The 25,076-nt window shown below is 48.3% G+C and overlaps 7 protein-coding genes across 11 annotated transcripts in view; 5 read left to right on the top strand and 2 right to left on the bottom strand.

Annotated features, from left to right (window-relative positions):
* Positions 1–9,185, top strand: part of LOC118514120 (rho guanine nucleotide exchange factor 7-like) — a 36,934-nt gene extending 27,749 nt beyond the window's left edge. The window contains exons 8-10 of the mRNA XM_036060702.1: positions 6,806–7,055; positions 7,186–7,379; positions 7,453–9,185. Coding sequence (XP_035916595.1) covers positions 6,806–7,055; positions 7,186–7,379; positions 7,453–8,456 — 1,448 coding nt within the window. The 3' untranslated portion in view covers positions 8,457–9,185. The remainder of the gene's footprint in view (positions 1–6,805; positions 7,056–7,185; positions 7,380–7,452) is intronic.
* Positions 9,186–10,382: 1,197 nt separating this feature from the next.
* Positions 10,383–11,786, top strand: LOC118514114 (inactive hydroxysteroid dehydrogenase-like protein 1). Its single transcript, XM_036060690.1, has 3 exons — positions 10,383–10,790; positions 10,856–11,089; positions 11,169–11,786. Exons 1-3 carry the CDS (start codon positions 10,640–10,642, stop codon positions 11,735–11,737), a joined length of 954 nt encoding a protein of 317 aa, XP_035916583.1. The 5' UTR covers positions 10,383–10,639; the 3' UTR covers positions 11,738–11,786.
* A 10-nt stretch (positions 11,787–11,796) lies between these two features.
* On the top strand, positions 11,797–13,253 carry LOC118514113 (inactive hydroxysteroid dehydrogenase-like protein 1). Its single transcript, XM_036060689.1, has 2 exons — positions 11,797–12,265; positions 12,340–13,253. The coding sequence occupies exons 1-2, from the start codon at positions 12,106–12,108 to the stop codon at positions 13,140–13,142; spliced, it is 963 nt and encodes a 320-aa protein (XP_035916582.1). The 5' UTR covers positions 11,797–12,105; the 3' UTR covers positions 13,143–13,253.
* Positions 13,254–13,412: 159 nt separating this feature from the next.
* Positions 13,413–14,877, top strand: LOC118514112 (inactive hydroxysteroid dehydrogenase-like protein 1). The gene is made up of 3 exons (XM_036060688.1): positions 13,413–13,783; positions 13,864–14,558; positions 14,633–14,877. Exons 1-3 carry the CDS (start codon positions 13,615–13,617, stop codon positions 14,738–14,740), a joined length of 972 nt encoding a protein of 323 aa, XP_035916581.1. The 5' UTR covers positions 13,413–13,614; the 3' UTR covers positions 14,741–14,877.
* Positions 14,878–14,915: 38 nt separating this feature from the next.
* LOC118514109 (ribosome maturation protein SBDS) lies at positions 14,916–18,688 on the bottom strand. 2 transcript variants are annotated; one of them, XM_036060683.1, is made up of 3 exons: positions 18,099–18,688; positions 16,874–18,022; positions 14,916–16,810 (listed from the first exon to the last, which is right to left on the bottom strand). In XM_036060683.1, the coding sequence occupies exons 1-3, from the start codon at positions 18,162–18,164 to the stop codon at positions 15,962–15,964; spliced, it is 2,064 nt and encodes a 687-aa protein (XP_035916576.1). In that variant the 5' UTR covers positions 18,165–18,688; the 3' UTR covers positions 14,916–15,961. Both variants share the same exon structure in this region, with proteins under 2 accessions (XP_035916576.1, XP_035916577.1).
* Positions 18,689–19,324: 636 nt separating this feature from the next.
* On the top strand, positions 19,325–21,138 carry LOC118514115 (ER membrane protein complex subunit 3). The gene is made up of 2 exons (XM_036060691.1): positions 19,325–20,499; positions 20,567–21,138. Exons 1-2 carry the CDS (start codon positions 19,941–19,943, stop codon positions 20,803–20,805), a joined length of 798 nt encoding a protein of 265 aa, XP_035916584.1. The 5' UTR covers positions 19,325–19,940; the 3' UTR covers positions 20,806–21,138.
* A 530-nt stretch (positions 21,139–21,668) lies between these two features.
* LOC118514117 (protein phosphatase 1 regulatory subunit 14B) overlaps positions 21,669–25,076 on the bottom strand; it is a 32,230-nt gene continuing 28,822 nt past the window's right edge. For all 4 annotated transcript variants that reach the window (XM_036060694.1, XM_036060695.1, XM_036060693.1 and 1 more), the window contains exons 4-6: positions 24,883–24,957; positions 23,912–23,953; positions 21,669–23,708 (exon numbers count right to left, since the gene is read on the bottom strand). In XM_036060694.1, the coding sequence (XP_035916587.1) occupies positions 23,667–23,708; positions 23,912–23,953; positions 24,883–24,957 (159 nt within the window). In that variant the 3' untranslated portion in view covers positions 21,669–23,666. The remainder of the gene's footprint in view (positions 23,709–23,911; positions 23,954–24,882; positions 24,958–25,076) is intronic.

Raw genomic sequence — 25,076 nt, 5'->3', positions numbered from 1 at the left:
TCCGTATTGCATGATTCGATTACGAGCTATGAATACGCATCCATTACCATCCATTATGCTGTCTGGTGACGTTTGGATGCATCAGCCCGCTTCTGCTAGCCCGATCGAACAGGCACAACACGGGAGGTACGCGGATGGTTTGTTTAGTCCGCCCATAAAGTTCGCAACCCGGGAGGCACCATATCCGTGCCGACGGTACGTTAGCTTGCCGGTGAGCTGAAGTTTAATTAAAATTCAACGAGAAGCAGCCTGCGGGTGCGACAGAACCGTGGTACAGAAAAAGATCGAGGATTATAGTCCTGTGGAAAGTGGAACTGGTTGCAGAACAACTGGAACCGGACAGGACAACTTTGGCTCCATTCCAGTATTGTGCTGGATGCCACGATGATGCATCTTGACCGTTAAACTGCGAATCAGCATGTTCCCGTTGGGCACGCAAGCACCAGTGACAAGTGGGTTCGCCGCCATTGGAAAACTCCCGTAACCATGATCGCGTATTCGAATGCTCATAAGCCGGCACGTCACGACGATGCGACACGCAACGAGATCGTGGGCAAGAATATGCCAAACTTCAAACTTGCCAAGTCCCTAATCAGATTCCACCCTGCCGTTGCACATGCATGCAGCCAAGGGGCGGGGCACTCGGCGATTGTCCCCTTGCGCGATCTCCCATAACCAGTTTAGTTGGGCGGACCTCAATTCCACCCGACCAGCTTCGCTCGAGAGTGAAAAAGGTCTGTGATTGACCTGCTTGGCAAAGCAGAAATTGCTTATCCTTCGGGTGCTGGCGACGTGACCATGGCCGTGGTAGTGACCGTGTCTGCAGCAGTCTCTTGGTATACATAATACTTCAATTAATTATAGCCACGCTCACCTTTCGCTTCGTTTTCACGCTGAACTAAGTGGAGGCTGGACTGGAACAGGAGCTCTGGACGCTGAGGAAAACAGAGCGAAGGGCGGGGAAAGTCAAAATGCGTGTGGAGATTTGAGAAAAAATGGGAACACTGGTCGTTAAGATTGAGTTCACAGTCGCCGGCTGCAGTGTGTTGCTTTCTCAGAACTGGTGCAAAGTAAAAGTGTGTTCTTTGGAGCGCAGGGAGAGTGGCCGGCAAGCGCAACACCAGGGATTTGTCCAACTTTCCTGCGGTGTTTGTTTTCTATAATTGTATGCAAACTGGACCGGCAGTGTGAGGAATGAGTGAACAGAAAAACAAACCTTGTGGAGAAAAATTAAGTCGCATTAGCAACATTGCACCAAAAACCATGGCATAGCGCTTTCATGTTCGAGTGAAAGAAGGCAACATCATCACAATTGAGGTTGACAGATCGTTTGCCTAGATCTCCTGAGAATTTCCCGCCGGGGCGCTGTACACGTCTCTGGCCGTCTCTGGCCGTCCGGCAGGTTCCTGGATCGTAATCTTGCATGTCATTGTATTATAGCACGATTCATCGTCTGCTGATCGCGATCGCGCGTCTCTTATCATATCGTTCAGATCGCACAATAGACAACGATGCGAAACGGCACAGAACGTTGGGGGTTGCTTGAGGGTTGTTGGTGGGCATGCTAAAAACCGTGCCAAACAGCATAAGAGCAGAGCAGCCACACGTGCTAACCTTCTCCCTGCTAACGTTAATGACCCTGCGGATGGGTTGGTTGGCTGCAACCGTAAACTGTCCCGAGCCGCGCACTCACACCGAGGCTGCCGAGTTACAGTTTTTTGTTGTTCTCCCCGGGCATAAGGTGTCCGCTTTGTTAGACGAATCGGGTCGGATGCTTACATCCCTGGAGCAATGGAAGCAATAGAAAGCGAGCTAGCGTAGAAGACGTCTTCTTCCGGAGGAGCTGACTTGTTGAAGTGTGCTGCCGTATCAAACCATTACTATCGTCATTAGAGTCCGGGATAGCCTCACGTCAGCAACACAAGCTCAGTTCGTCGACGCATAATGTCCACGTTGCATTATTTATGAGCGTTGGTCTGTATCTGTCATGCACACGAGCCTCGACGTGATAATTAAATCCACGGCTCGCTACCGTTTGCTTTCCAGTCGAAGATAAGATGTATTATTACATTCTTCTTCTTCCTTGGCACTACAACCTCGAGAGGTCTCGGTCTGCCATTTCTGACTTTCTGTGACTTAATTTTACCCGTAGTAAAGTAGTCAGCCTTACGTACGGGGGGAGGCGGTCTGAATGGGATTTGAACCCCGGCCCAGCCGTGTGAAGATTGACGCCGCTGTTGCCTCGGCCACCGGACCGCTCCGATGTATTACATTGACAGTCGAATTTCGATCATTCCTCGGTGTTGCTTTCTTTCCGTCCTTCCGTCGCACCTAGAGCAAACCAGGGTCAAAGCCCGCTTGTGTAAAAGGTACGCCGACGCTTACGACGCGTTACAATAAATTAGCTACACGTAACCAAGCAGTTGGCAGTGATCCGTTTATGATGTTGTGTTATGTGCTTTATTTACTGCTTCTGGCTTAGTGTGTTGCTTCATCGACGTGAAAGTCGTTGAAACAAATGGTGTTTAGCATAGTGGAGTGCAATGATCCATCCAGAGAACACACACCCACGAGACTCCATGCCGTCGCTCGTCTGGCGTATCGATAAATCTGCGAAATACAATCTCCACTCCGGTGAACCTCTTCGCTCCGGTGGATGTATCGTGCAGGCCATGCAAACAAACGGCCGGTGATGATCGTCAAGGGATCCTCGCCGTGGTGTGAAGTTGCTGCAACCGGTAGCAGCACCCGATGGGGCGTAATTAGCATCGATTGTTCAACCATACGGGGGTCCGGACCTCCCACGAGTGGGGTCTAAAATATGCATCCACAGGCACCAGAACAATGCACCAACCAGAAGAAAATGTGTTGTGCAGCAGGGTTCGAAAACAATGCCCGGCATCGTCGCGAAAGTGCATAAATAGAGAGCAGGGCGCGAATGGGGAGATGCATCAACCGTGTGGTTTGCTGTGGCTTAAATCTGTATCTGCAACCTCAGAATGGATATCAGATCGCATAGTTCTCGCATGCGATTCACGGCTGATTCACGATGCCCAGGATGAGATGATCGACAGCAGCAAGCGAACCGAGCGAATGCTACTGAAATGAACCAATTTTCCGCCAAGAGCCCACCGTGAGAGATTGCATTGAGGCAGTAGAATGCACAATGGGAATATAAATAATCGCCAACCGATCGTCTGCAAATGCAATCTGTTTCGAATTGACCGTTGCTTCGCTCCGGAGGCAGTCGTACGCGTTAATGTCAATTCTTAGACGCCTCCACGAAGCGGGCAAACCAAAGTCGGAAATTGGGAAGAAGTGTCTTCCCTTGTGACGGAACCCGCCAAACGTCCAATTTCCAGCGAGGCTGGGAAAATGTTCACCTTCACCTCGCGTGTTGTTAGAGCCGTTGATTAATGGTTTCGTCGCTCTAGACGCGAGGTGCCAGTGGCGAGGCAATGGTGGTGCCGGCTAAGACCCGACCCGACCAGCCAAAGGAATGGAGCGTCCGGGTTTCGGTCGGTAGTCTAATGAGATGCACTCTCAACCTCAATTTCCAACCATTTCGTACGCTCGTGGGGTGCTAATGCCTCCCGGGCAGGACCTTTAACCTTGGTTGCTCATCTTTCTCTCCCACTCTCCTTGGGTGAGTTGGTAATGCAGCTTCCGAGCACTGAAACAACAAGCCAAGTCTTCCTCCATTGCACTCCTGTTTCTACAGCCGATCTATAGGAGGCCAGAGAAGAGGGGGCAGTGGGTAGGAAATGAATAACATTTCTTGCTTCTAAGCTGGAGACAGAGGAGCGGCACCATTCACGCTGATCCACCACCATGCTGTTGCCAGGCAAATGCACGCGCCAGCAGTGCAAGCTGGTGCAGATATAGGTTAATGTTACTAATTGAGTCGTTCCTGCCTGCCTGCCAGCCTGCCGGACGTGTTGTGCGCCAACCAGATCCACCACGACCGGGTTCGAGCCTGCGCGTCGTGCCCTGAATAATCCTCTGAGTGGTGCTAATCTCGCTCGGTCGGTCGGTCGGTCGGTCGGTCGGTCGGTCGGTCGGTCGGAAGCCAGTTTCCCGGCTATGGCGTCAGCATTCGGAAACGGGTCATCGGAATAAGCTCGGTTCGGGTTCCGTTGCCGACTTGTCAGAATGAAATGTCAAAGTGCTCCGCCGATCACAGCTGCCACAGCTGCTGCTGCTAGCGGTGCGTAACAGAGGGCATTGGTTTGAAGGATTGGTGGAACGAGCCTCACAGCTCGTTTGATGAACTCTATTGCTAGAGACACATTTTACCGCGTGCACTATGTATTCTGCAATCAGCAATACCCCTTTTCGTGCCCCCGTCAAATCTTGCTCATCCGATCGCGATCGATTCGGTGAAAGTATTTCGCCAAGGCGCCTCTTATCAAAAGAACCACCCTTTGTTGCCGCTTTATTTTCGCAATCCATTCCGAAAGTCTGTTCCTAGGGACTTTCGCAGCCAATATCTTCAACGAGGCGCAATTATCGTTTTTACCTCTGACCGATGGTTCCGAGGTACTTTTTCGCAAGTGGTGATCATTCCGCCTTCTTCACCAGGGATCCAGGCCTTTCTCGATATGTAGGTCACCGATAGAAGGCGGTGATCCGGTAATTTTGCTTTATCAGGCACCCATTTTATTTGGAATCAGTTCGCAAGATCGAGGCATCATCTCCGCCAAATCGAAAGTGATCATATGGCTGTTGATGAACCTCTGGGGCCAGTGCGGTTTGTGTCCTAACCTCTTTCTAATGAAACGCTTCCGTCGCGACCGATAATGATCCCTCTAAAACGCTGACACCAATCTGTCCTAACCGGGTGACCGTGGGCTTTCTTCGCGTCTATTCCTATGAGGTAATGAGGTGCGAAGATATCGGTTACAGCCTTAACTAAAACGCACACGAGACTTGAACCAGCCGGCCGGCCGAGTGGAGACCGACCGGATGGATTAGGTGCTGACACACAAAAGCCAAAATTGATCATGAAAAAATGGCAATCAACTGGTATGGTGCCTGGGATGGGCCTTCGGGACCGGAGCTCCACCGTACGTGTCTGTATTACCAGTAATGGGAAATTGGCGCTTTGAGGGCTCGTAAAGCACATGGGAACTAGAGGGCGGATCCTCAAGATCGATCGAGGAAAGTGAGGAAATTTGTTGCTTGATTGAAGTGTGTTGCGTGTCGGGTGTGGGGCGGCTTTTCTTTTCGGGGGATGCCGACTGTGTGCGCCCTACTGCGATATTGCTTCGCCTTCTGCTACGATCATGCAATTTACCGACGCAGCGAAGTTTTCGAATGCTCTTCACGGTATATGGGATTTATTACGCGCGATTTTGTCCCGCTTTATTACATCGACGTTGATTATGTTGGTTTTCTTCTTCTACCAAGAGAATCAAACATTGCTGTTAATAACCTCTGCCCAAAAACTGGAACAAACAAACATCGTAGCGCGGGTAGCGCGATAAGATCAGACCTCAAACAAAGATCATATAACCAGCAAATTAGTTTCTTCAACCGGGTGAAGCAAAAATGTGAAGTGATTAGCCGTCCCTTCCCCGCAGTCTAAAGGGTTTTCACAAAGTGGAAAATAATTCGTCTTCTAACAAGCAAGCCACAAGGCAGCTGCTGATCGGAGCTCCCACGACAGCAGAACAAGAAGCGCTTCCATTGTGTTGTGTAATGAACAACCCCAAATCTAACGGACTCGCTCCATTGCTCAAGGTCATTATGCTCGGAGCATCAAGCGGTTGTAGCATAGGATAGGAGCATAGCATCGAAGAAAGTATGTCAGTATGCTAAGTAGAGTGTTGTTGTCGCTGGGTTCGGTACGCTCGGTTCGCTGCCAGTTCATGACACAATGGAGCACCGAAGAGGACGCTTGTTCCTGGAAAATCGTCTGTCAGTTGGTGAAGAGGCTGCTAAATTAACATATTTTCCTCCATGTAAGGGCAGTGGGACTGCAAATTAGCTAGACTCTTACGGACGTACTTCTTGAAGATTTCTATTCGTATTATCAAAAAGCAAACAAAAAAAACCATAGCCATACAGCAATTGGCCTCAAAAACCCCCTCGAAGGTCTCAAGTACGACGATAGCGAATTACCCGCGAATCGCGTGCTGTTTGCCCTAGACACACTCTGACCATGTCCATCGTAGATCTTAATTTACTCTTTGAAGCGTCGTCAATTTTCCGAAGATCGAACCGGTTTGCCCGATCCCCGATTATTATCACGCGAGCGTATGTCTCTCGGGGTCGATAAAGGCGTCCTGTTGCGACCTGGAGATCTTTCGCAGATGAAATCTTCGTACCGATTTCCGATCGTCGATGCCTCGTTTGCATATCCCATGTTCTGCGATGCCTACGGACACACAAGATGAGCCTTGATCGCATAAATCTCATGTTTTTTGTTTGCCACAACGATCGATCACCGCAATTTCCAGCGTGGAGAGGTCATAATGGTTTATTGCAGTACGAGCGGGGGGGGGGGGGGGGGGGGGGGGGATGGAATGGAACGGGTCGGGATGTTTGTTTGTTCACAAGAGCGAACAACACAGTTTTTTTAGCCTAAAAAATCAGCCATAAACCCATTTATAACATCATAAAGTTCACAAATAGGTCGGACGGTTTAGGAGTGAATCTCAACGCGTGGAAGTGCCTGTAGGATGGCACGGCGGGCGTACGAAAAGTGGAACACACGAACAACCCAGCAAAAACTCTTATCGTGTTGTGCGAGACTTCGCACCCAGTTTGCTAATGTCTTTTGCTTTATTTCTGATTTGCACAGAGATTCGATCGCTTTCCGGCGAACCGGACTACAAATCGGTGAACCTTACCTGGGAGGTGGAAAGCGTGCATGGGGAGGATGCAGACGACCGGCCGGTTGGGTACAAGGGACGGATGGGAAAGCTTGCCGGCTCCTCGGCGTCCACCTCACGCGGTCCACGCTCGTTCAACGTGTTCTACTGCGAGCTGCAGAACTGGGGACCTCACCGGTGCCGGTCCAAAATTGTCACGGACGAGTCAGCTGATAGTGGGTAAGTGCACCTACCAAGACGATCAAATCAATGTGCTGTCGTACAGGCGATGGCGATGATTAATCGGGTTTTCGTGACATCCATCCGTATCTATTTGCTCGAAGTTCTAATGCTTCTTCTATCTCGCTAGGAAAAGCAAGCAGTACTCGCTGCTGGTGAAGAATCTCCGAATGGCAACCAAGTACTCGTTCCACGTGAAGCCCCAAGCCAAAAAGAGCGAACAGCGCGCCAGTGGTCGAGCGAACGATGGCGAAGATGACGACCAGAGTGCTGCTACGACTGCCACCAACCATGGCCAAACGATCATCATCCCTACGAAGGGCTGTAAGTAGTATAGAGCATGCATACATTTTTCGCAATGGTCAAACAACTAAGTTATCCGTTGCTTTTTGCTTAGTTTCGGCCCACGCGACTCAGTGCCTGCCGGACGCGTCCGAAATTGAGGTCGAGACGGGACCATACTTTGGGGGACGCATTGCAGCGGAGAATGGCAACTGTGGCATCCAGGGAGACGCATCCAGCCCGCAGGAATCGTACACGATGCGCATCGACCATGACAAGTGCGGCAGCAAAGTGAGCACCCGGGATCTTACTGTCGAGACGTACATCACCGTGCAGGAGAATCTGGGCATTCTAACGCACAGCACGCGCAGGTTCGTGGTGGTCTGCACCTTCCAACCCGACACGCTAACCGTCCGGGCCCGGCTGGCACTACCTGGCAAGGGTGGGGCAGCTCCCGTTCCCACCTCCGAATGGTGGCCAGCAAATGGACGCAATGCACGTGTCCGACAATTCAACATGGTGGACAAAAGCAGTTTGGTGCTGAAAGGAACGGAAGCCGACACTCAAGAACCCCAGCACAATGAAGTGGAACAGCAGCAGCCCCCGGAAGAGGATTCGGGTGTCCCTGCGGAAGTGCGAGAACTCCCGGCGGTCGAGGCAGACAGTCAAACGAAGCCAACCAGCAGTGGCAGCAGTGTGGAGAAGAGTGCCGATAAGACGGCGAAAAGCGCGAGTAACTACGCACGGCTCCTCAACGAACAGCGAACCGAACCGGATGAAGGAGCCGGATTGATCGACGAGCTTGACGAGTACGGACAGGACCTGTCGGCGGAGAACGACGCGCTTGGGGCGATGGGTGGAACTGATGATGGAAATGGTCGTCGCGTTGCGATCGGTGCCAACTCTCAGCGACGATCTTCGGGCGGATCGTCAACTGCCGGTGGTGGAGCGTTCGATGCCACGGGGCTGCTTATATCCGCCTGTCTGGCTGTGATACTGATCGGAGCACTCGTTTATTTGCTACAGCGAGAGTTCAAAAAGCAGCGCATGATACACCAGCATCAGCAGATGGAACGGACGGCCTCCGAGCGCCGGGGTGCGGTGGGCGTCACTATGTAGAATTTATCCCTGACTGAACGGAAATGCCTGAACCCCTGTTGTCCAACATGGCTTATTTATGCTCACTCCTCCGTGCTCTGCCTACTCAGATTTGTAGACGATTCCGTGTTTCGTGAGCTGCTACGATTCAAAATCGTCTGTGACTGCAATTAGAGATCTAAGTAAGCTATAACATTTTAACGAAAGCCCAACGACGAGGACGAAGATTCACAAACACACATACACTAACACACACGCTACAGCACGGCCGCCCCCTAGGATTAAGAAATGACAACAAGCGTTAAAAGTGAGAGACCACCCTGTCCCTGCCCATCTCCCACTCCCACTCCCCACCCCCCTCTCACACTTCTTATGCTTGCTCGTTTCCTTTGAAACCATGCAAGCGCTCTCTACCAACACGCCACGAGCGCAACGCACATGTGTTGCATCGTGCATCGGTAGTAGTAGTAGTTGCTTGTAAAGTTTCAGCGTATGAAAATGACTGAGCATAGAATTAGAATACTTTACAAAACTTAACAAAAAAGAAAAACATTCCTCTCAGCACGAAACCCACTCACACACACACTCAACTAGTGTCGTTAGACGATTACGTTAATAATTATAACTTCCAAAACACACACACACACCCCTGTCTCTAGTGCGTAAGAAGTGACGGAACGGGAAGGAAACCAAGTAAACAAAAGAACAAATAAATTGTCTTTAATAAAGATTTTAACTACAACGAAACGATGAACCCTGGCGAGTGTCCGTTATTTTCGAATTTTCTCAACTTTAGCGGTGTTTGACACCCCTGAACACGATCGCCAACTTCGATGCGCGAACCAACACAGGTGAGAGTTTATTTGCCGTTCGGCGGGAGTTTTATTGAAATTTCGTTTTCTTTTACAATAAAATGCTTAATTACACAACTATTTTCGTATCTTTCTTTTAATACACACAAAATTGAACTAAAATTTCGTACGGTTCAGAAAAACCTTTTCCCGAAAATAGTAGTCGAGTTCGACGCTCCTGGATTCGCGAATTGGTTTGCAAAAAAATCCCCCACGGTTGAGGCGAAATTGCTCCCGAAACATTCGATTTTAGATTTTTCGATACCAGGGGAGCATCCAAATCAGCAGGTACCATGGATCACCAGTTGCCGTATACGGCTGTCTCTTTCGCCTCTCGATGCTGACCGATCGGCGGCGATGTGAGCGAACTGCGCGCAAAAAAGACGGGTGATATTTCGATCCGGAGAGAGGCAGCCAATAAGTGAATTCTCCTACATGCATGCTCTCCTGGTATCAGAAAACCAAAAACCGGCCGTGGACACGAGCCGAACCGACGCGGAAATTTTGGGCCGATCTGCTTAGTGCAGCCTCCTACGTGCATGCTCTCCTGGTATCGAATGGCATCAAATCGACAAAGTGGTTTTGGAAATTTTTTGAGTTTTAAAAAGGAAATAAACGACCGGCCGCAAAACATTCATCACCAAGAGAACATCCGAACGAGGAGGTAGCACGCTAGATTACCAGCCGATCGATCGCAATCGTGATACTACCAGAGAGAGAGAGAGAGAGAGACGAGAGAGCAAGAAATGGTAGTCGTTTTGATGCCAGTAGTAAAACCTTTCTCCTTCATTCGACTCACCAACACTATCGATGACGCTAAACTGCCAGAAAGCAAGTGAGTGAAAGAGATGAATCGCACGGAAAAGAGACAGTTGTATGTGCTAGCTGGTTGTCGGCGTTACCTCCCGATTTGGATGCTCTCCTGGTGTCAGCAAATCAAAATCTGACCGTTTCGGGAGGAATTTTTCTCAACCGTCCGGTATTTTTTTTTTATCGAATCGAAAAACCCGCCGCCGTAGATGATCTTCTGCTATCAGGAGTGCTTTATTTTAACGCAGAAAAAGTCAGGAGGGGATGGTCTCGGCGTTGCTTTATTTTATTTCACATTCTTATCGCACTGGAATCAGCACAGTCACCATGACGCGGGAAGAATTATTGATGCACGCACACATCGGTGAGGAAGTTTAATGCCAGCTCACTCGCTTTGCGATATTATGCCATTCGGCTGTTATCGCGATATGCTGCTCTACGAGCGCAGTGAGAGTGCTCTGATAAGTATAGTTAGAAGCAGTCGAGTTGTGGGCCACACTCCGCGATTGGTGCGAGTAGGCTGCAATAACCTGCGTCGTCAAGATGTTCTGTGCGCTACTTGGATGGCTTGGGCTGTACGTTGCAGCTGTCTGGTTGTACGAAAATCTGCGCTCTCCCGTCCTGCTGATACTGGGCAGCATTAAGCAGACTGTCTTCCGGCAGAAGCTCTCCCAGCGATACGGAAAATGGGCCGGTAAGTACGAACCCTACGGCGGTTGTGCTGCAATAGCCACTCTATCGAACGAATCGTTTCAACAGTCATCACCGGCGCATCGGATGGCATTGGCAAGGGTTACGCCCATTATCTCGCGCGCCAAGGTATGGCGATCGTGTTGGTAGCACGGAACGAAGCCAAGCTAGCTAAGGTGGCCGCCGAAATTCAAACGAAGCACGGTGTGGAAACGAAGATTGTGGTGGCCGATTTCTCCAAAGGACCGGAAATCTATCCGCATCTGGAGAGGGCGCTCGGTTCGCTCGACATTGGCATTCTCGGTAAGACCTCGCGCAAGTTCCCGTTCCCGGTTTTTCGGCATTTACCATCAAATTTGGTTTGCTCCGTTTCCATAAACAGTCAACAACGTTGGCGTATCGCACGATACGCCCAAGTTCGTGGACGAAGTACCGCAGTCGGTGATTTGGGACTTGATCAACGTGAATGTGGCTGCCGCGACGCTGCTGTGCCAGATGCTAGCTCCCGCGATGAAACGACGCCAGCGTGGCCTCATCGTGAACGTATCCTCGATTGCCTCAGTATCCCCATCACCCTGTATGTCGATCTATGCCGCCACCAAAGCGTACATGACCAGCTTCTCAGTGGCATTGCGGGAAGAGCTCGGCCCGTTCGGTGTCGAGGTGCAGACCGTGCGACCGTCCTTTGTCCACACCAACATGACGGACTTTCTGGTGAAGGACGCCAAGGACACGCGGATGGAAAAGTATTTGGTCACCGTCGACAGCTTTATGGCGTACGCGGGATGTACGATCGGGAAGGTCGATATGACGTCGGGCCACTGGTCACACGGATTGCAGATCGCTGGGCTCTATCTGATACCGGAGGTGGCGCGTGTGTTCATCCTGGGCCTAATCAACAAGAAGCTGCGCGATGAGTTTCACGCGAAAGGGAAGACAAAATTGCGATAACGAGAGGAGGGGTTCATTTTACAACAATAAATAAGATGATATGAAAATGGCCCTCTCGATACTTACTTGCCCGTCCGTACTAAATGGTGGGGTGCATTGCTTCCTATATTCCAGCAAGGGGTCAAACATAAGTGCGCGTGATGCTGCCATGTTACCCCGATATTGCCCCCGCAGTACGGAAGGTAATTGGATTTCTCACGCGTTTCAAGGGTGTCCGACAGTTTGTTTGCGCGATTGTAACACGATACAGCAGTTAGAATTAAATGATGGTCGGCTATCGATTCCGCGTTTGTAGTACTTTGTGCACGCGCAACACACAGTGGCTTAGGTTAGTGTTCCCTCAGCATTCCTAGCAGGCACACAGCAAGATGCTGCTCGTTTATCCAGCGCTTGCTCTGATCGGAGCCTACTGTTCTCTGTGCTGGTTGCACGACAATCTCCGCACGCCCGTATCGCTTCTATTGCATAGCATACTGCAGGTGCTTCTGCCAAAGCGAACGCTGACCGAAAAGTACGGAGAATGGGCTGGTAAGTTGACGTATCCGCGGTAACCGCTCTAGTAGCGTATTTCATCAACCTCAATGTTGCTCCTCCTGCGTCAGTAATTACGGGTGCGTCGGACGGAATCGGCAAGGGATACGCGGAATATCTTGCCCGAAAGCGCATGAACGTTGTGCTGATTGCTAGAAACGAGCACAAGCTCAACCGTGTGGCCACCGAACTCACCCAGAAATACTCCATCAGGACGAAAGTTGTGGTGGCAGATTTCACCGGAGAGCAGGATGCAGTGTACGATCGACTTGCAAAAGAGCTGCTTCCGCTAGATGTCGGTATACTGGTGAACAACGTCGGGTTGGCGTACGAGCGTGCCATGTGCGTGGATGAACTGCCCAGGAAAGCTGTGCGGGATCTCCTAGCCGTGAATGTGGCCTCGGTTACGCTGCTTTGCCACATGTTGGTGCCATCGATGAAACAACGTGGTCGCGGGTTGATCATCAACATTTCATCGCTGTCGGCTTCCGCTCCTGCACCCTATCTAACGGTCTACTCTGCTTCTAAGGTGTACGTCCGAAACTTCTCCATGGCATTGCGGGAAGAGTTACGTCCTTACGGCGTACAGGTACAGACCGTTCTGCCGGGCTTTGTAAGAACCAACATGACCGCGTTCGTGGCGACCGAGCATAAAGAGAAGCAGGTCTCGAGGCATCTGGTGCAGGTGGACGATTATGTACGATACGCCGGGTTCACGGTCGGCAAAACGGACCGCACGTGTGGCTACTGGACGCACGGGCTGCAGTACGCGGGGCTGAAGCTCGTACCCGAATGTGTCCGCATGTTTGTGATGAAGACAATTTACAACAGCTTACGAAACGCAGCCGCCAGCGGTGTTGAGAAAGACGACTGAAATGCAGAAGAGAAAGAAACATTATTTAAAACACGATTTTTTGATGAACACAATAAACAGCATTCGTTGTGGAGTAACCATTTGAGTATCCTCCAAGCGGAGCATTCAACAGGAATCACGTTGAACGTTCTAGCAGGCATCTTTAACTGCCAATTAACCTAGCAAATCACATCCACTGTACGGAGCACGTACCTCATAGATAACGCACTCCATTCCACAGTTCTTCAAACCGGATTCCTGCTGCCGGTCTCGTACGAGCCACGACAGTGCGTCATTATTAGCGAAGGCAACGATTCGTGTAGCGCACGGAACCGATGAGCGTTTATCCGACGGCATTAGGCCCGTACATCCATTACGTCAACATTGCATAGTCATTACGGCCAGGCAGCGGCGGACTCGCGGATCATCCTTCATCAGTTGTGTTTTGAATCGCAAGTAGGCTGGTGGTAACGACGGTACCAGCTGCACTGCCATGCTTCCACCAATACTATTACAGCTGGCCACAGTTGTTGGGGTGTACAGCATACTTTGCTGGTTGTATGCCAATCTGCGGACACCGCTGTTGCTGCTGTTCCGAAGTGCCACACAGTGGTTTGCCGGTGATCAAAAATCGTTGCCAAAAGTATATGGACAATGGGCAGGTAAGTGGATTAGCGTGGTCCCTCGTTGCACGTGTGTGAGTGCAATTGAAACGATGTGTTCGTTCGTTTCGTTGCTATAGTAATTACCGGCAGCTCGGATGGAATCGGCAAAGGGTACGCAAACTATTTGGCCAGCCAGGGCATGAAGGTGATGCTGATCGCTCGCAATGAAGCGAAACTGCAACGGGTGGCCGAGGAAATCGTGGCCAAACATGGCACGGAGACCAAAATATTGGTGGCCGATTTTTCGCAGGGCGAGCACATTTTTGAACGGCTCGAGACGGAGCTGCTGCCGCTAGATATCGGTATCTTGGTGAACAACGTTGGCGTTATCAACGAAAAGCCCATACAGCTGGATCGGATGGAAAAGCGTTTGTTGTGGGATCTGATCAATATCAACGTCGGCGCAGCAACGCTTCTGTGCAACATTGCTCTCCCGGCGATGAAAAAGCGCAAACGTGGGCTTATCATAAACATTTCTTCCCTATCATCGCTTGCTCCGACCCCTTATCTGGCGGTCTATGCGGCAACAAAGGCTTACATGACCAGCTTTTCCTTGGCACTGCGGGAAGAAGTGACCCCGTACGGGATCGAATGTCAGACCGTGTCCCCAGGGTACGTTCATACGAGTATGACCGAGTATCTGCACCCGACCGATGGGAAGAAAAACTCACTCTCCGTACGGCTTGTTAAAGTAAGCGATATGATACGGTACGCCGGATACTGTATCGGAAAAGTGGACCAAACCACCGGCCATTGGTCACACGGCATACAGGTAAGCTTTTCCAAAGGATTCACACCTCACCGAGCACGAAAACTATAACACGAGAATCACTTTTTTCTTTCTAGACCGCTATACTGAACGCTCTGCCCGCCTCACTCAAGCTGCGAGTATTCACCCGGCTCTACACACAGCTCTTGCACGAATATTCCGATACGGACAAGAAGCTTACGTGACTGGTTAATTGACACTTATCAGTGCTCTGAATACACGCGCACCGCACAGCAAGCTTGCTAACCTAACGCACGCATACATTGAGGCGTCTGTACATTACCTGCTACTAGAAATATACACGGAAAAACTACTACTACTACATCTGCTGCTCTTACTACTAGCCACCGCCGAATGCCAACTAGTTTACAATCGTTGTTGGGTATTTATTAAAAATAATTAACACGAATTTCGAATATCCAATCGCAGCAACCAACCAGTAAACACCCGCAACACCACGGCCCCTTTCATTCCAAAACTTCCTCGCCTTCTTTGATCTCCTTCAGGTTCAACACTTCCAGCGAACCGGCACCTTTCGTTTCGGTTCGAATTATTTCATCCATCTCTCGAAAGTGACCCGGATCGATGAGGCACGTCAGCATCAGCCGTTCGCCTTCCCACTCTTCCCCTTCCGTCACCGTAGAGCCTAGCTTCGCTATTCGCTCCTTCAGACGTTTCGCTTCCTTTGCCGGCAATGCCAGCTTCAGACGCATCTTGGCTCGTTCCAGCGGTATGGTTTCCTTGAGCAGCCGAATCACATCCAGCGCTTGCTGTTTCGCGTTACGATGGGGCTTGATGGAATAATGAATATCTTTCATTGATTTCTCAACGATAGAAACCGGATACGGTCGCTTCGTTTCCGGATTGACGCACTTGTCCGCAACGGTAGTTGCTATCTCCTTGAACATCGAGTCTAGCTGATCCTGTCGTTCCTTTTCCGACACCTGCAGTTCACCTTTGGCCAGGATCTCTTTACAAATTTCAGTGACATCATCTTTGCCGAACGCTTTCTGAAGCTCTTCCTTTTTTGCGACCTCCCCTTTGGATACGTTGTTGAAGACCGCTATCGTTTGGAGCACCTCGTCCAAATCCTTCTCCGCGCCGGATCGCCACGAGAGCACTTTGTTTTTGTAGCACGCTATCTCGAACCGTTTGCCGCCTTTCTTCATTCGAACGACAGCCACATTCGTGAGCCGGATCTGATTCGTTGGGGTGAATATTTTCGGCATTTTGTGGTACTATAATTTGTGCAGCACATGCGACACCCGTTCTTGTTTTGCTCGTGTGTCCGTGCGGCAGCACAAACGCACTTTTGTTTACATTCTGGTGACAGCTGTCAAACTGCTACCCTGTTGTGGCTGCGTACTTTAAAACGGCTGCGTACATTCTAAACTTTGAAATTTAATTCAAACATTTGGCTGCACATTTTCGATTCGATCGATCAGCGCTGCCGTTGCAGGAACTTGGGCTGTTTGCTGGTGATTATTGATCATATGGTTCCGCAAACCGGCATGCTGTTTGAACGATTGATTGCACAACTTGCACGCAAACCGGTACACTTCCTCGTGTATGTACGAATGTGCTTTGAGATTGCTTTTCTTGATAAACTCTTTCCCACACTGCTCACAGCTGTAGATCGGCTTCACCTTCCCAGCCACGGACTCGTGATGGGAATGTTCTTTGCTTTGGTGTATTTCCAGATCGACCTTTTTGTAGTACACCATCCCACAAACCACGCACGCCATCTCCCGCCCATTATTGTGCACCTTCATGTGCCGCAACATGGGCGCTTTGGTTGCGAATTCTCTTTCACAGATATCACATTTAAATTGCTTCACACCACTGTGCAAACGTTTGTGAACACGAAGACTATTTTCGAAACGAAACTCTTTCCCACACACATCACACTTGAACGGTAGCTCCTTTTGGTGTAGAATTTTATGAGACCGCAGCGCACCGGGAAACCGAAATGCGGAAGCGCATTGATCGCACTTGAACGGTTTAGGGTCCTCGTGGTGGCGCATGTGCACCTTTAAATCTTGTGCGTACTTGAATTCTTTGCCGCACAACTTGCAAGAAACGCGCACATTCTCATGTTCCGTTCGAATGTGTTTCTCCAGAAAGCATCGAAAGCCGAAGGTTCGGTGGCACTGGTCGCACTGAAAGCGGGCACTGGCGTGCTGTTTAACACGATGCACGGCAAGTGTTGCGGCCGATGCGTACAAGCTGCCGCACATTTCACAGATCAGTGATTCCTGTAGCAAAAAAAAATGGCTTATTTAAAGAAGAGAAGAAATTTGCGCCAAGAAGAGCCTCACCTTTGAACTCAGTTTTTGCGTTTGGTTGATCGCAGATAACGGCAACAAAAAATCATCATTTGTATTATGGCTTGTTTGGAATGTTTTAGTGGTAAAGGTGGGTGAATCAGCTGAATAATTGGGGTTTTCCTCGCTTTTACGAATCATTTCATTCGTATGACAAACTTGCTGACCCTTTTCGACTAAACCTGCCTCATCCGCTGTATTACCATGTTCCAGACATGCATCAGTTTTGGGAAAACATTGATCCATCGCTATCGTTAGTTCTGTATGCGGTGCATCGTTCCGTTCCGAAAGGTGTTTCATATCACATATTGGTGATTGTTTTTCGTTATCATCAACCGGCTCTAAATAGTCGGGTATAGCTTCAGGCTCAGCACTTTTCAACGCTTCCTTTGCACGTTTTGGTTTTGGTATGCCTTTCCGATTCCATCCATTCTGAGGTTCGGCCACTCTTAACCGCTCCAAATCCAGTTCCCTCCAATGAACACGCCGCTGGTGGTTCGTCAGGTAGTTCTGTTTGTTAAAGCTATGGCAGCACAGCTCGCACTGAAATGTCCGGCCTCTCAAGTTCTTGTGTGAAGTAAACTTCGATCGATTCTCGAATGCTCGATCACAGTGTTCGCATTTGAACGGCAGATTTTCTTTCAAGTGCGACTTTCGGTGCTTTGCCATCGCGTACACACTAGCAAAGCCAACACCACACTCGGGACACACTCGCTTCTGGTGGTTGCGCAAATGTAGCCTCAAGCTTTTCAGATACTTGTAGGTCATTCCGCACAGATTGCACACGTTTGGCCGTTCGTTCGTGTGCACCTGCCTGAGATGTTGTTTTACAATTGAGCTCGTTGCAAAGACCTTTGGACAGATGGGACATTTTGCTCCCTCGTTCGTGTGCCGAAAGATGTGGCAGTTTAGCGCTGTTTGGCCACGGAATGTTTTCGGACAGTGCGGACACTTGTACGGCTTTTCTCCCGTATGCAGTCGAAGGTGGCACTTGAGCGTGCTTTTGTGCAAAAATCGACGATGGCACATCTCACACTCATGCTGCTTGATACCGTAGTGTATTTTCTCGTGCTGTCGGAGTGTCGCTCTGAATTTAAACGATTTGCCACAGAATTCACACGCGATGGCACTTTTGCTTTCATTCTGTGCGGAAGAAGTAAGACGAGTGGCAAAAGTTAGTCAAGTCAGATGGAAGAAAAGGAACTGTAAAAGCACATACCTTGACCACCGGCTTTTCGCCTTCTGGAGAAACGTTTGCATGAGTTAGTTCCGAGCCAGATTGCATACCGCTAAATAGATTTTCTCGAAGGGAAAAAGGTGGTTCGGATTTCACGCGTTGTTTACGATAACATTCGAAGAGATCGCAGTAAACATCGCCGCGCCACTGTCAATAAAACATCGCTTCGGCTTTCTGTCAAAATCATTCGTATTCGCAAGCGCCGACAGCCTGTTTCGATTCCGTAAACAAACCCCCGCAAGCTAGAGAAGCCAATACATACGTTCGGACGGGATTCTATCGACCATCTGCACCAAAGAATTCCAATGGAGAGGGACAGTAAGACTTCGGCGGCAGATAATGGCCGAAAACCAGCCGGAAACAATCTACAATCGTTACCCACCAGACAGTATTTGGACCAGACGGTGATTCCCGTTCTGCTGCAGGGATTGAAAGTGCTCGCCAAAGAAAGACCCCAGGATCCCGTGCAATATCTAGCAAACTTTCTAATGGAAAACCGGAATCGCGTTGAAAAGAGCAATGGAGGCACCACAGAAGAAGCACAATAAATAGATTTTTTATAAGTGACTGAAAAGAAAGTTTGATTTTTGTTGTGAAAGAAGCGGTTGAAGAAGAAGGCGGAGAGAAAAGAGCGGGGATAGAGGGTAAAATCGAGGTAGGATGGCAATTTTCGACGAATCGACCAATACACACATCGGCGGCCAGATACAAGGTGTATGGACATAGGAGGTAGAGTCGTTCAGAGCAAATTGACATTTTTTAACAGATATGCAATAGAAAGGAATAATTCCAGCAACATAAATGAGGAAGACTTCATCAAAGCCTGGAAAGCAAAGAATGCAAACATCATAAAAGAAGTAACCAAATTTATTAAAGAGAATAGAATAACGTTCTAAGAGGGTCAGGAAAGTTAGGAAATTGAAACTACAACAACAAATTCAAAAAGACGCATGTGAAAAAAACTAAGGGCAACTACCTCAAACAAACAAAAGCGTAACGGTTAATTCGAACCTTGTCCTAGGCAAGGAAAGGATAGGATACTTGTAGAGATTCACAATCAACCCTCAATGCCGAGCCAGCCCGGGATAAGGCTGACCTATTCAGGTCATTATCCAGCTCAAAACACTGGATTTTTCATCAATCAACAGCTTTCTCAAACAGTACAAGTACCCAACACCACAATATAAACAAAATAGACCGACCATCAAGGTGTCAACAAACATCTATACAGAATACCAACAAAAAGTGACCACAAGAACGACAAAAGATACAACAGTACAATTATAATCAGAAAAAAGGACATATGGCCTTTAGATGCCAGTCCATACTCATTGAGGATCGTGTATCACAATCGCGGAGTAGTGCGGAAGGGCCCAGGAAGCTGGACTTCCTCACCGAACCGTGATATATCCTCACAAAGAGAAGAAGAAGAAGAAGAAGAAGAAGAAGACATTTTTTAACCTGAAATAACAGTACCCTGGTCATCGAAGGGAAGGGTATTGAGAAGAGTGATGGAAGCGTCGGAGGAGGCGCCGGTGGAGGTAGCGCTAGCGATTTTTTGACGAAAAATGCAATTAAATATCTTCTATCCTATGTGGGTTGCTCCATACCATATGTTTTTGTAAACAAACTCTGACATATCTCGACTAAAATGGTGGTCTGTCAAATCGACAAAAAATCCCTTCTAAATACCTTGATCCTATATAAACTTTGGTTTCTGTCAATCGACAAAAGTTGGCACAGAGTGGTGTAAAATTGTATGTTTTCCGTCGCCTGCTTTTCAGTGTACCAATTTTTGTGCGAAAAAGAGGCCTCTTCTGCACGATGGCCGAGCTGCTGATTGATCCGAACATACGCGGTTGGGTGTTTCTGCCCATTGTTGTAATCACCTTTCTGGTGGGAATCATCCGGCACTACTTTTCCATTCTGATATCGTCCCAGAAGAAGGCGGAACTTACCCAGATTCAGGACAGCCAGGCGATGATCCGTGCCCGGTTACTGCGCGAGAATGGCAAATACCTCACGCAGCAATCGTTCGCCATGCGTAGACACTACTTCAACAACGAGGATACGGGCTACTTCAAGACACAGAAACGGGCACCACCGAGCCCGAATTCGACCGCGATGCTGTCGGATCTGGTGAAGGGGAACTTTATCAACGTGCTACCCATGATTGTGATCGGCGGATGGATTAATTGGATGTTTTCCGGCTTTGTCACGACGAAGGTTCCATTTCCGCTGACACTACGCTTCAAGCCGATGTTGCAGCGAGGCATCGAGCTGGCGTCGCTTGATGCTGCCTGGGTGTCGTCCGCATCGTGGTACTTCCTGAACGTTTTCGGTCTGCGAAGCATCTACACGCTCGTGTTGGGTGAAAATAATGGTAAGTGAAAGGTACGAAACGGTTCGAATCGGATATCGCTATTGTTCCTTTGTTTGGTTATCCGTAGCTGCTCAGCAATCCATGCAGGATCAGATGTCCGGTGCCGCCGTAGCCATGCCACAGGACCCGAAGGCCGCGTTCAAGGCGGAATGGGAGGCGCTGCAGATAACTGAGTATCAGAACGTGCTAGCCAACATCGAGAATGAGCTGCTGGCCAGTAGCGGCCTGGCGGGTGATCACTCTAGCCAAAGTACACCATTCCTACAGTCTAGTCGTGGCGAGGACGGATCGTTGCTTCGGAATTGATACGTTAGAGCAGGTCTGTAGCAAATAGATTACTTAGACTGGTTGTTTTAGATCGAGACGAGTCGGTAAAGAGGCAAAGATCATAGAAAAGCGTTCGCACGCCCCAGAGATTACCTTATAAAATGATGCATAAAGGTACGAGGAGGCGCATTCTAGCGAAGACCACAGTGCACATAGCGTGGCATTGGTATTGTACACCGCAACGAGTTGGTAGTTAAATGAATTATTTAAATCATCTTGCGCAAACATCTTTGTCCAATGGTAACTGTGTTGTTAATACAATGCAAACGGTGGAAGAAGCATGGAAATAAAATCGGAAAAGGAATATTCGCAGGACTGCTGCCTTCTTGTCGATTCGGATGTGGAATAACGAGTTGTACCCCAGCAGCAAACACATTTTTGTAAATGTTTATTACGTGTCCTGTGTCCCTATGCGATTCGTCCATACAAGTGTGTCTAAGTGTGTGTGTGATTAAGATGTATACTTGCTGTTGGACAATAGCACACCTACTTTCCTAAACTAACTCCATTGGCTGTCTTTCCATAGGATCGCGCACTTCTAACCAGTCATAGCACACACACAGACGCAAAATCCAAACATCGGATGATCGTGTTGCCAGCCATGAGGCCGTGTGGTCCAGAGGCTCAAGATAGCCGACGCAGGTTTTGCTCTCCCTGCAGGCAGCAGCATATAAGCACGCGTAAATCATTTTTGCCACGATGATGTGAGATATTTGTCCACACATCCTCTTCTTTTTCTCAGGCAGATCTAACAATGCAATTGGCTACTTGTGTACGAACGTGCGTGTGAAGAATCGGAATGATGGTGATCCGACTACACCGATGAAAGAAAATGAACGTCATTTAAATCTCTCTCTTTTATTCACTTTAGTTACACTGTTTCACAAAATCACAACTGCCATCTTTACCTTTGCCAGACACACACACACACACGCGACACTGGAGATGGATTGGCAATAGTGTTTGTTTGATGTGTGATCGTGCCTGGATATAGTCATTCCTACTAGACAAACACATAGCTTAGTATAGTGTGTGCACAACGCCTGTTAAGGAAGGAAACTTATGCTAGGAAACAACACACTTGAGTAACTCGTAAGTTTTTGCTAGATGTATAGTTTAAGATTGCGACAAGAAAAAGCTATATGTGCTCAGCCCAGCCCGCTCGCCCAGTTTCTGCGCAGCTCTTCCGAACATCCGAACGCGAACAAATAGTATCCTATCAGCTTGTCTTAGATATGATGCGTGGTGATATGAGGATGATGAGAAGGTATGCATGCACACTACTACAACTATGCCGCTTCAGTTGAATGGCGATGAAAACGAACAAACAAGGGATATGAAACTGCTGCCACGTGTTTACAGTAAGTTTGGCCGAACTCAAGCAACGCTTCATTGCGATTTTTACTACACGCATGGCGCTCTACTAATGCTCGCCACCCGCGATGCCTGGATACAGTGGCAGTTAAATAAACTTCGCTTCCTCCAAACGGTGTCACACGCATCACTGAAAAGCGCGTGTGTCTCCGCGGATTTTGTCTGCAATATATTTTCGGTTTCATTATTCTAATGCTCGCCGGCTGGCGCTCGTCGTGTTTCAGGTTTATCACTGTTCTTACTTTTTTGTTTGTTTGCTACCATGCCCAACCGAACATCCTGCATTCTATCAACACTTTTTACAATCCTTGCCGTAGGTAGTGTAATACTTCCAAGTTTCATTGTTGATTGAGCAATCAGTTTTAGTAGTTGCAGTAGTAATAGTGTAAGCAGTGGATAGTGTACTCTGCCAACCACAGATTCTAAGACTGTGTGGCACTGTGTGTGTGTGTGTGTGTGTGTGTCCTCTGTTTTCGAGTGCGTGTCTGGTGGAATATATTTGAATGAAACTGAGAAGCGCGTGAGAGTTATTGGTATGAGAGCAAACCAAAAGGACGCTCAATATTTGTGGTTTCCATGATCTTCTGAAGGTCTTCCGATAGTTGGCAGTGTAACATCATTAAAAGTGTCGGAACATGTTTTTTGTCTGTTTCTTTTGCTTTGCCTGTTTCGAAGGATTAAAACTCGAGTGTGAGAATCTTACCAATAAAAAAGTGGGTTTGTCTTAACAACCTTAGAAAACTAAATGCTAGAGTGTAAACTTAAACCAAATACAAAAAATAAACGATTACCGTTAAATTTTACTACCTTTAAACTTACAGCATAATTTGTATTCTGTTCCTCCTCTTCTACCTCAACCACGTCATTCTTCCGTGTTATGGTCAATATTATTGTATGCCCATTCTCTATTGTTTGTCCGATTTTTCATGCTCGTTCACCAACCCTGCTTAATGTGGTTATGTCTATATGTATGTGTTGCTTGTTAAAGTATTCTTTGGAGAAAAATTGAATCTTTCTCTTCACCCACTCAACACCTATTTTCATACCAGTTGCTTCTACCTGTGCCTTTCAATTTTAGCTTCGGAACCCGATGTTGCTTGTCAAACGCTGCTGTAGTAGATTGGGTATTTTTGTTCAAATTGTTGTCAAGACTTGCTTGGGCTTTTTCTTGTGTAAAACGAAAGATTTGAATTCTTAAAATTGCTCGAAAAACTTTCGCCAACGCCGTGTACACAAACTAAAAAAGAAGGTTTGGAGGTGGCGTTTTGTTTCTTCTAATCTTAGATCGGTCGGACCAGCAGCTCCGGGAATCACAGGAACGGATGACAGGGACCCACAGTGGAGGGAATCTCTCCGTTTTGTGCCTTGGTAGCAGCAGCAGCATTGGTAGGGTGTGGTGACATCGTTAAATGATAATACATTAAATTAATTAAACGCTACATTTAAACTGAAATGACCAGTCCAGCTCAGAGAGTTTTGGCCCTATCCAAAAGATCGCTAATGAATTTCTGTAACGAAACATTGATAACGGGATGTATTAGTAAAAAAAACTGCTAGTTGTATCAGCATCAAAGGGACGATTAGACAATTAGAAAGGGCAACACCAGAGAGAAAAAAAAACTACTCCAATCAAAACACCGTGGGTGAACTCCCGTTCAGACTAGATGGAAAGTAACGAAAGAGAGAGACAGAAAGACGGAAAACAGCTTACCGATATGTCTTGCGGTGGTCGTTTGCATGCGGAAAGCAGGCTCTGCAAGATAGAAAGGCAAACGGATATGTAAATTAATTATGAGGCGAAAAAACGAGCCGAGCGACCCCGGCGAAGCGGTGCAGCAGCTAGCGCACGTCTGGTTTGTGGTTGTGCAGCGGTAAAAGATTGTGCAATTAATTAGTTCACTGAATTAGTGAATCTGTTACGATATACGTTCCGCGATAGGCATCCTTCGCATGCCCAAATACTTCGAAATTTATAGCGGCTCATATTGTGCTTAGCTCTAAGATATCGGGGAATGCCCGCGAGTTGCTTAATATTGACTGATGTTGAACGAAATCGGGACAACGATTTTGCAAAGACTACGAAATAAAAAGAGGCTTCAACAAAAGCTGCTCTCCCAGACTACTTCCTGAAGCGATCGCAACCGCCTCCTCTGCAGAGCAAGTACCTTTTTTACAATGCCATACAGTTATCGTGGGTAGACGGTGTTGTGTCTGTTCCGGATATCTCTCTGCTACCGAGCTTTAGCACATTAAAAATAAAAAATAAAACAACTCGACCGTTCGACTCGAATTTCAAAAAAGCAGAAAACAAAACTACTGGGGTGGTTGGAATGTCTCACAGACAATTCTCGCCCAGCTTGTGATTTTTTGTGATGTTCCTCGATCTTTACCACCGCTGATACACACCCATCATATCACACCACACCGGGGAAGTTGTTAACCGGTAGCACAAAATCCGATTGTTACGATATGGGATTTAAAAATATAATCTTCGGGAGCACAGCACAGGAGCCAATCGGAGGATGCTGCTCGTCCGGCTGGCTGCGATGCGATCGCGATCGCGCGACCCGTTGTTAGATTGTTTCTTTTCCAATCAAATGAAACATTATTTTTGGACCTTTTTCCACACCCGGACCCGGATTGTGCTGCCACTGCCGCCACCGAGAAGGGCATTATACTTACGAACAAATGCGATCTTCTTATGTCATCGGTGTCCATGTCTAGAATCTCGTCGATATCCACGTCGATAGCTTCTGTCTGTGAACGGCCAGACGAACGAAACCCAGAAGAAGGAAGATTATCGGACGAACCGGAAAGAAGAACAAAAGTTGAACGTATTAATTAACAGCCCGTGGTGGTGTGGAATTAAACGAGCC

This window comes from Anopheles stephensi, chromosome 3 (genome assembly GCF_013141755.1).
Source record: "Anopheles stephensi strain Indian chromosome 3, UCI_ANSTEP_V1.0, whole genome shotgun sequence".
NCBI lineage: Eukaryota > Metazoa > Arthropoda > Insecta > Diptera > Culicidae > Anopheles > Anopheles stephensi.
Note: the sequence above shows the minus strand (reverse complement) of the source record. Positions and strands in the feature narration are given on the sequence as shown.

Excerpts from the sequence above, each read along its gene's own strand:
- LOC118514114 (XM_036060690.1), top strand. The coding sequence starts at position 10,640 with ATGTTCTGTGCGCTACTTGGATGGCTTGGGCTGTACGTTGCAGCTGTC. Across the intron at positions 10,791-10,855 it reads GCGATACGGAAAATGGGCCG|TCATCACCGGCGCATCGGAT; the intron begins GTAAGTACGAAC and ends TCGTTTCAACAG. Across the intron at positions 11,090-11,168 it reads GCTCGACATTGGCATTCTCG|TCAACAACGTTGGCGTATCG; the intron begins GTAAGACCTCGC and ends TTCCATAAACAG.
- LOC118514113 (XM_036060689.1), top strand. The coding sequence starts at position 12,106 with ATGCTGCTCGTTTATCCAGCGCTTGCTCTGATCGGAGCCTACTGTTCT. Across the intron at positions 12,266-12,339 it reads AAAGTACGGAGAATGGGCTG|TAATTACGGGTGCGTCGGAC; the intron begins GTAAGTTGACGT and ends CTCCTGCGTCAG.
- LOC118514112 (XM_036060688.1), top strand. The coding sequence starts at position 13,615 with ATGCTTCCACCAATACTATTACAGCTGGCCACAGTTGTTGGGGTGTAC. Across the intron at positions 13,784-13,863 it reads AGTATATGGACAATGGGCAG|TAATTACCGGCAGCTCGGAT; the intron begins GTAAGTGGATTA and ends TCGTTGCTATAG. Across the intron at positions 14,559-14,632 it reads ATTGGTCACACGGCATACAG|ACCGCTATACTGAACGCTCT; the intron begins GTAAGCTTTTCC and ends TTTTCTTTCTAG.
- LOC118514109 (XM_036060683.1), bottom strand. The coding sequence starts at position 18,164 with ATGCAATCTGGCTCGGAACTAACTCATGCAAACGTTTCTCCAGAAGGC. Across the intron at positions 18,023-18,098 it reads GCGAAAAGCCGGTGGTCAAG|AATGAAAGCAAAAGTGCCAT; the intron begins GTATGTGCTTTT and ends TCTTCCGCACAG. Across the intron at positions 16,811-16,873 it reads CGCAAAAACTGAGTTCAAAG|GAATCACTGATCTGTGAAAT; the intron begins GTGAGGCTCTTC and ends TTTTTGCTACAG.
- LOC118514115 (XM_036060691.1), top strand. The coding sequence starts at position 19,941 with ATGGCCGAGCTGCTGATTGATCCGAACATACGCGGTTGGGTGTTTCTG. Across the intron at positions 20,500-20,566 it reads CGTGTTGGGTGAAAATAATG|CTGCTCAGCAATCCATGCAG; the intron begins GTAAGTGAAAGG and ends GGTTATCCGTAG.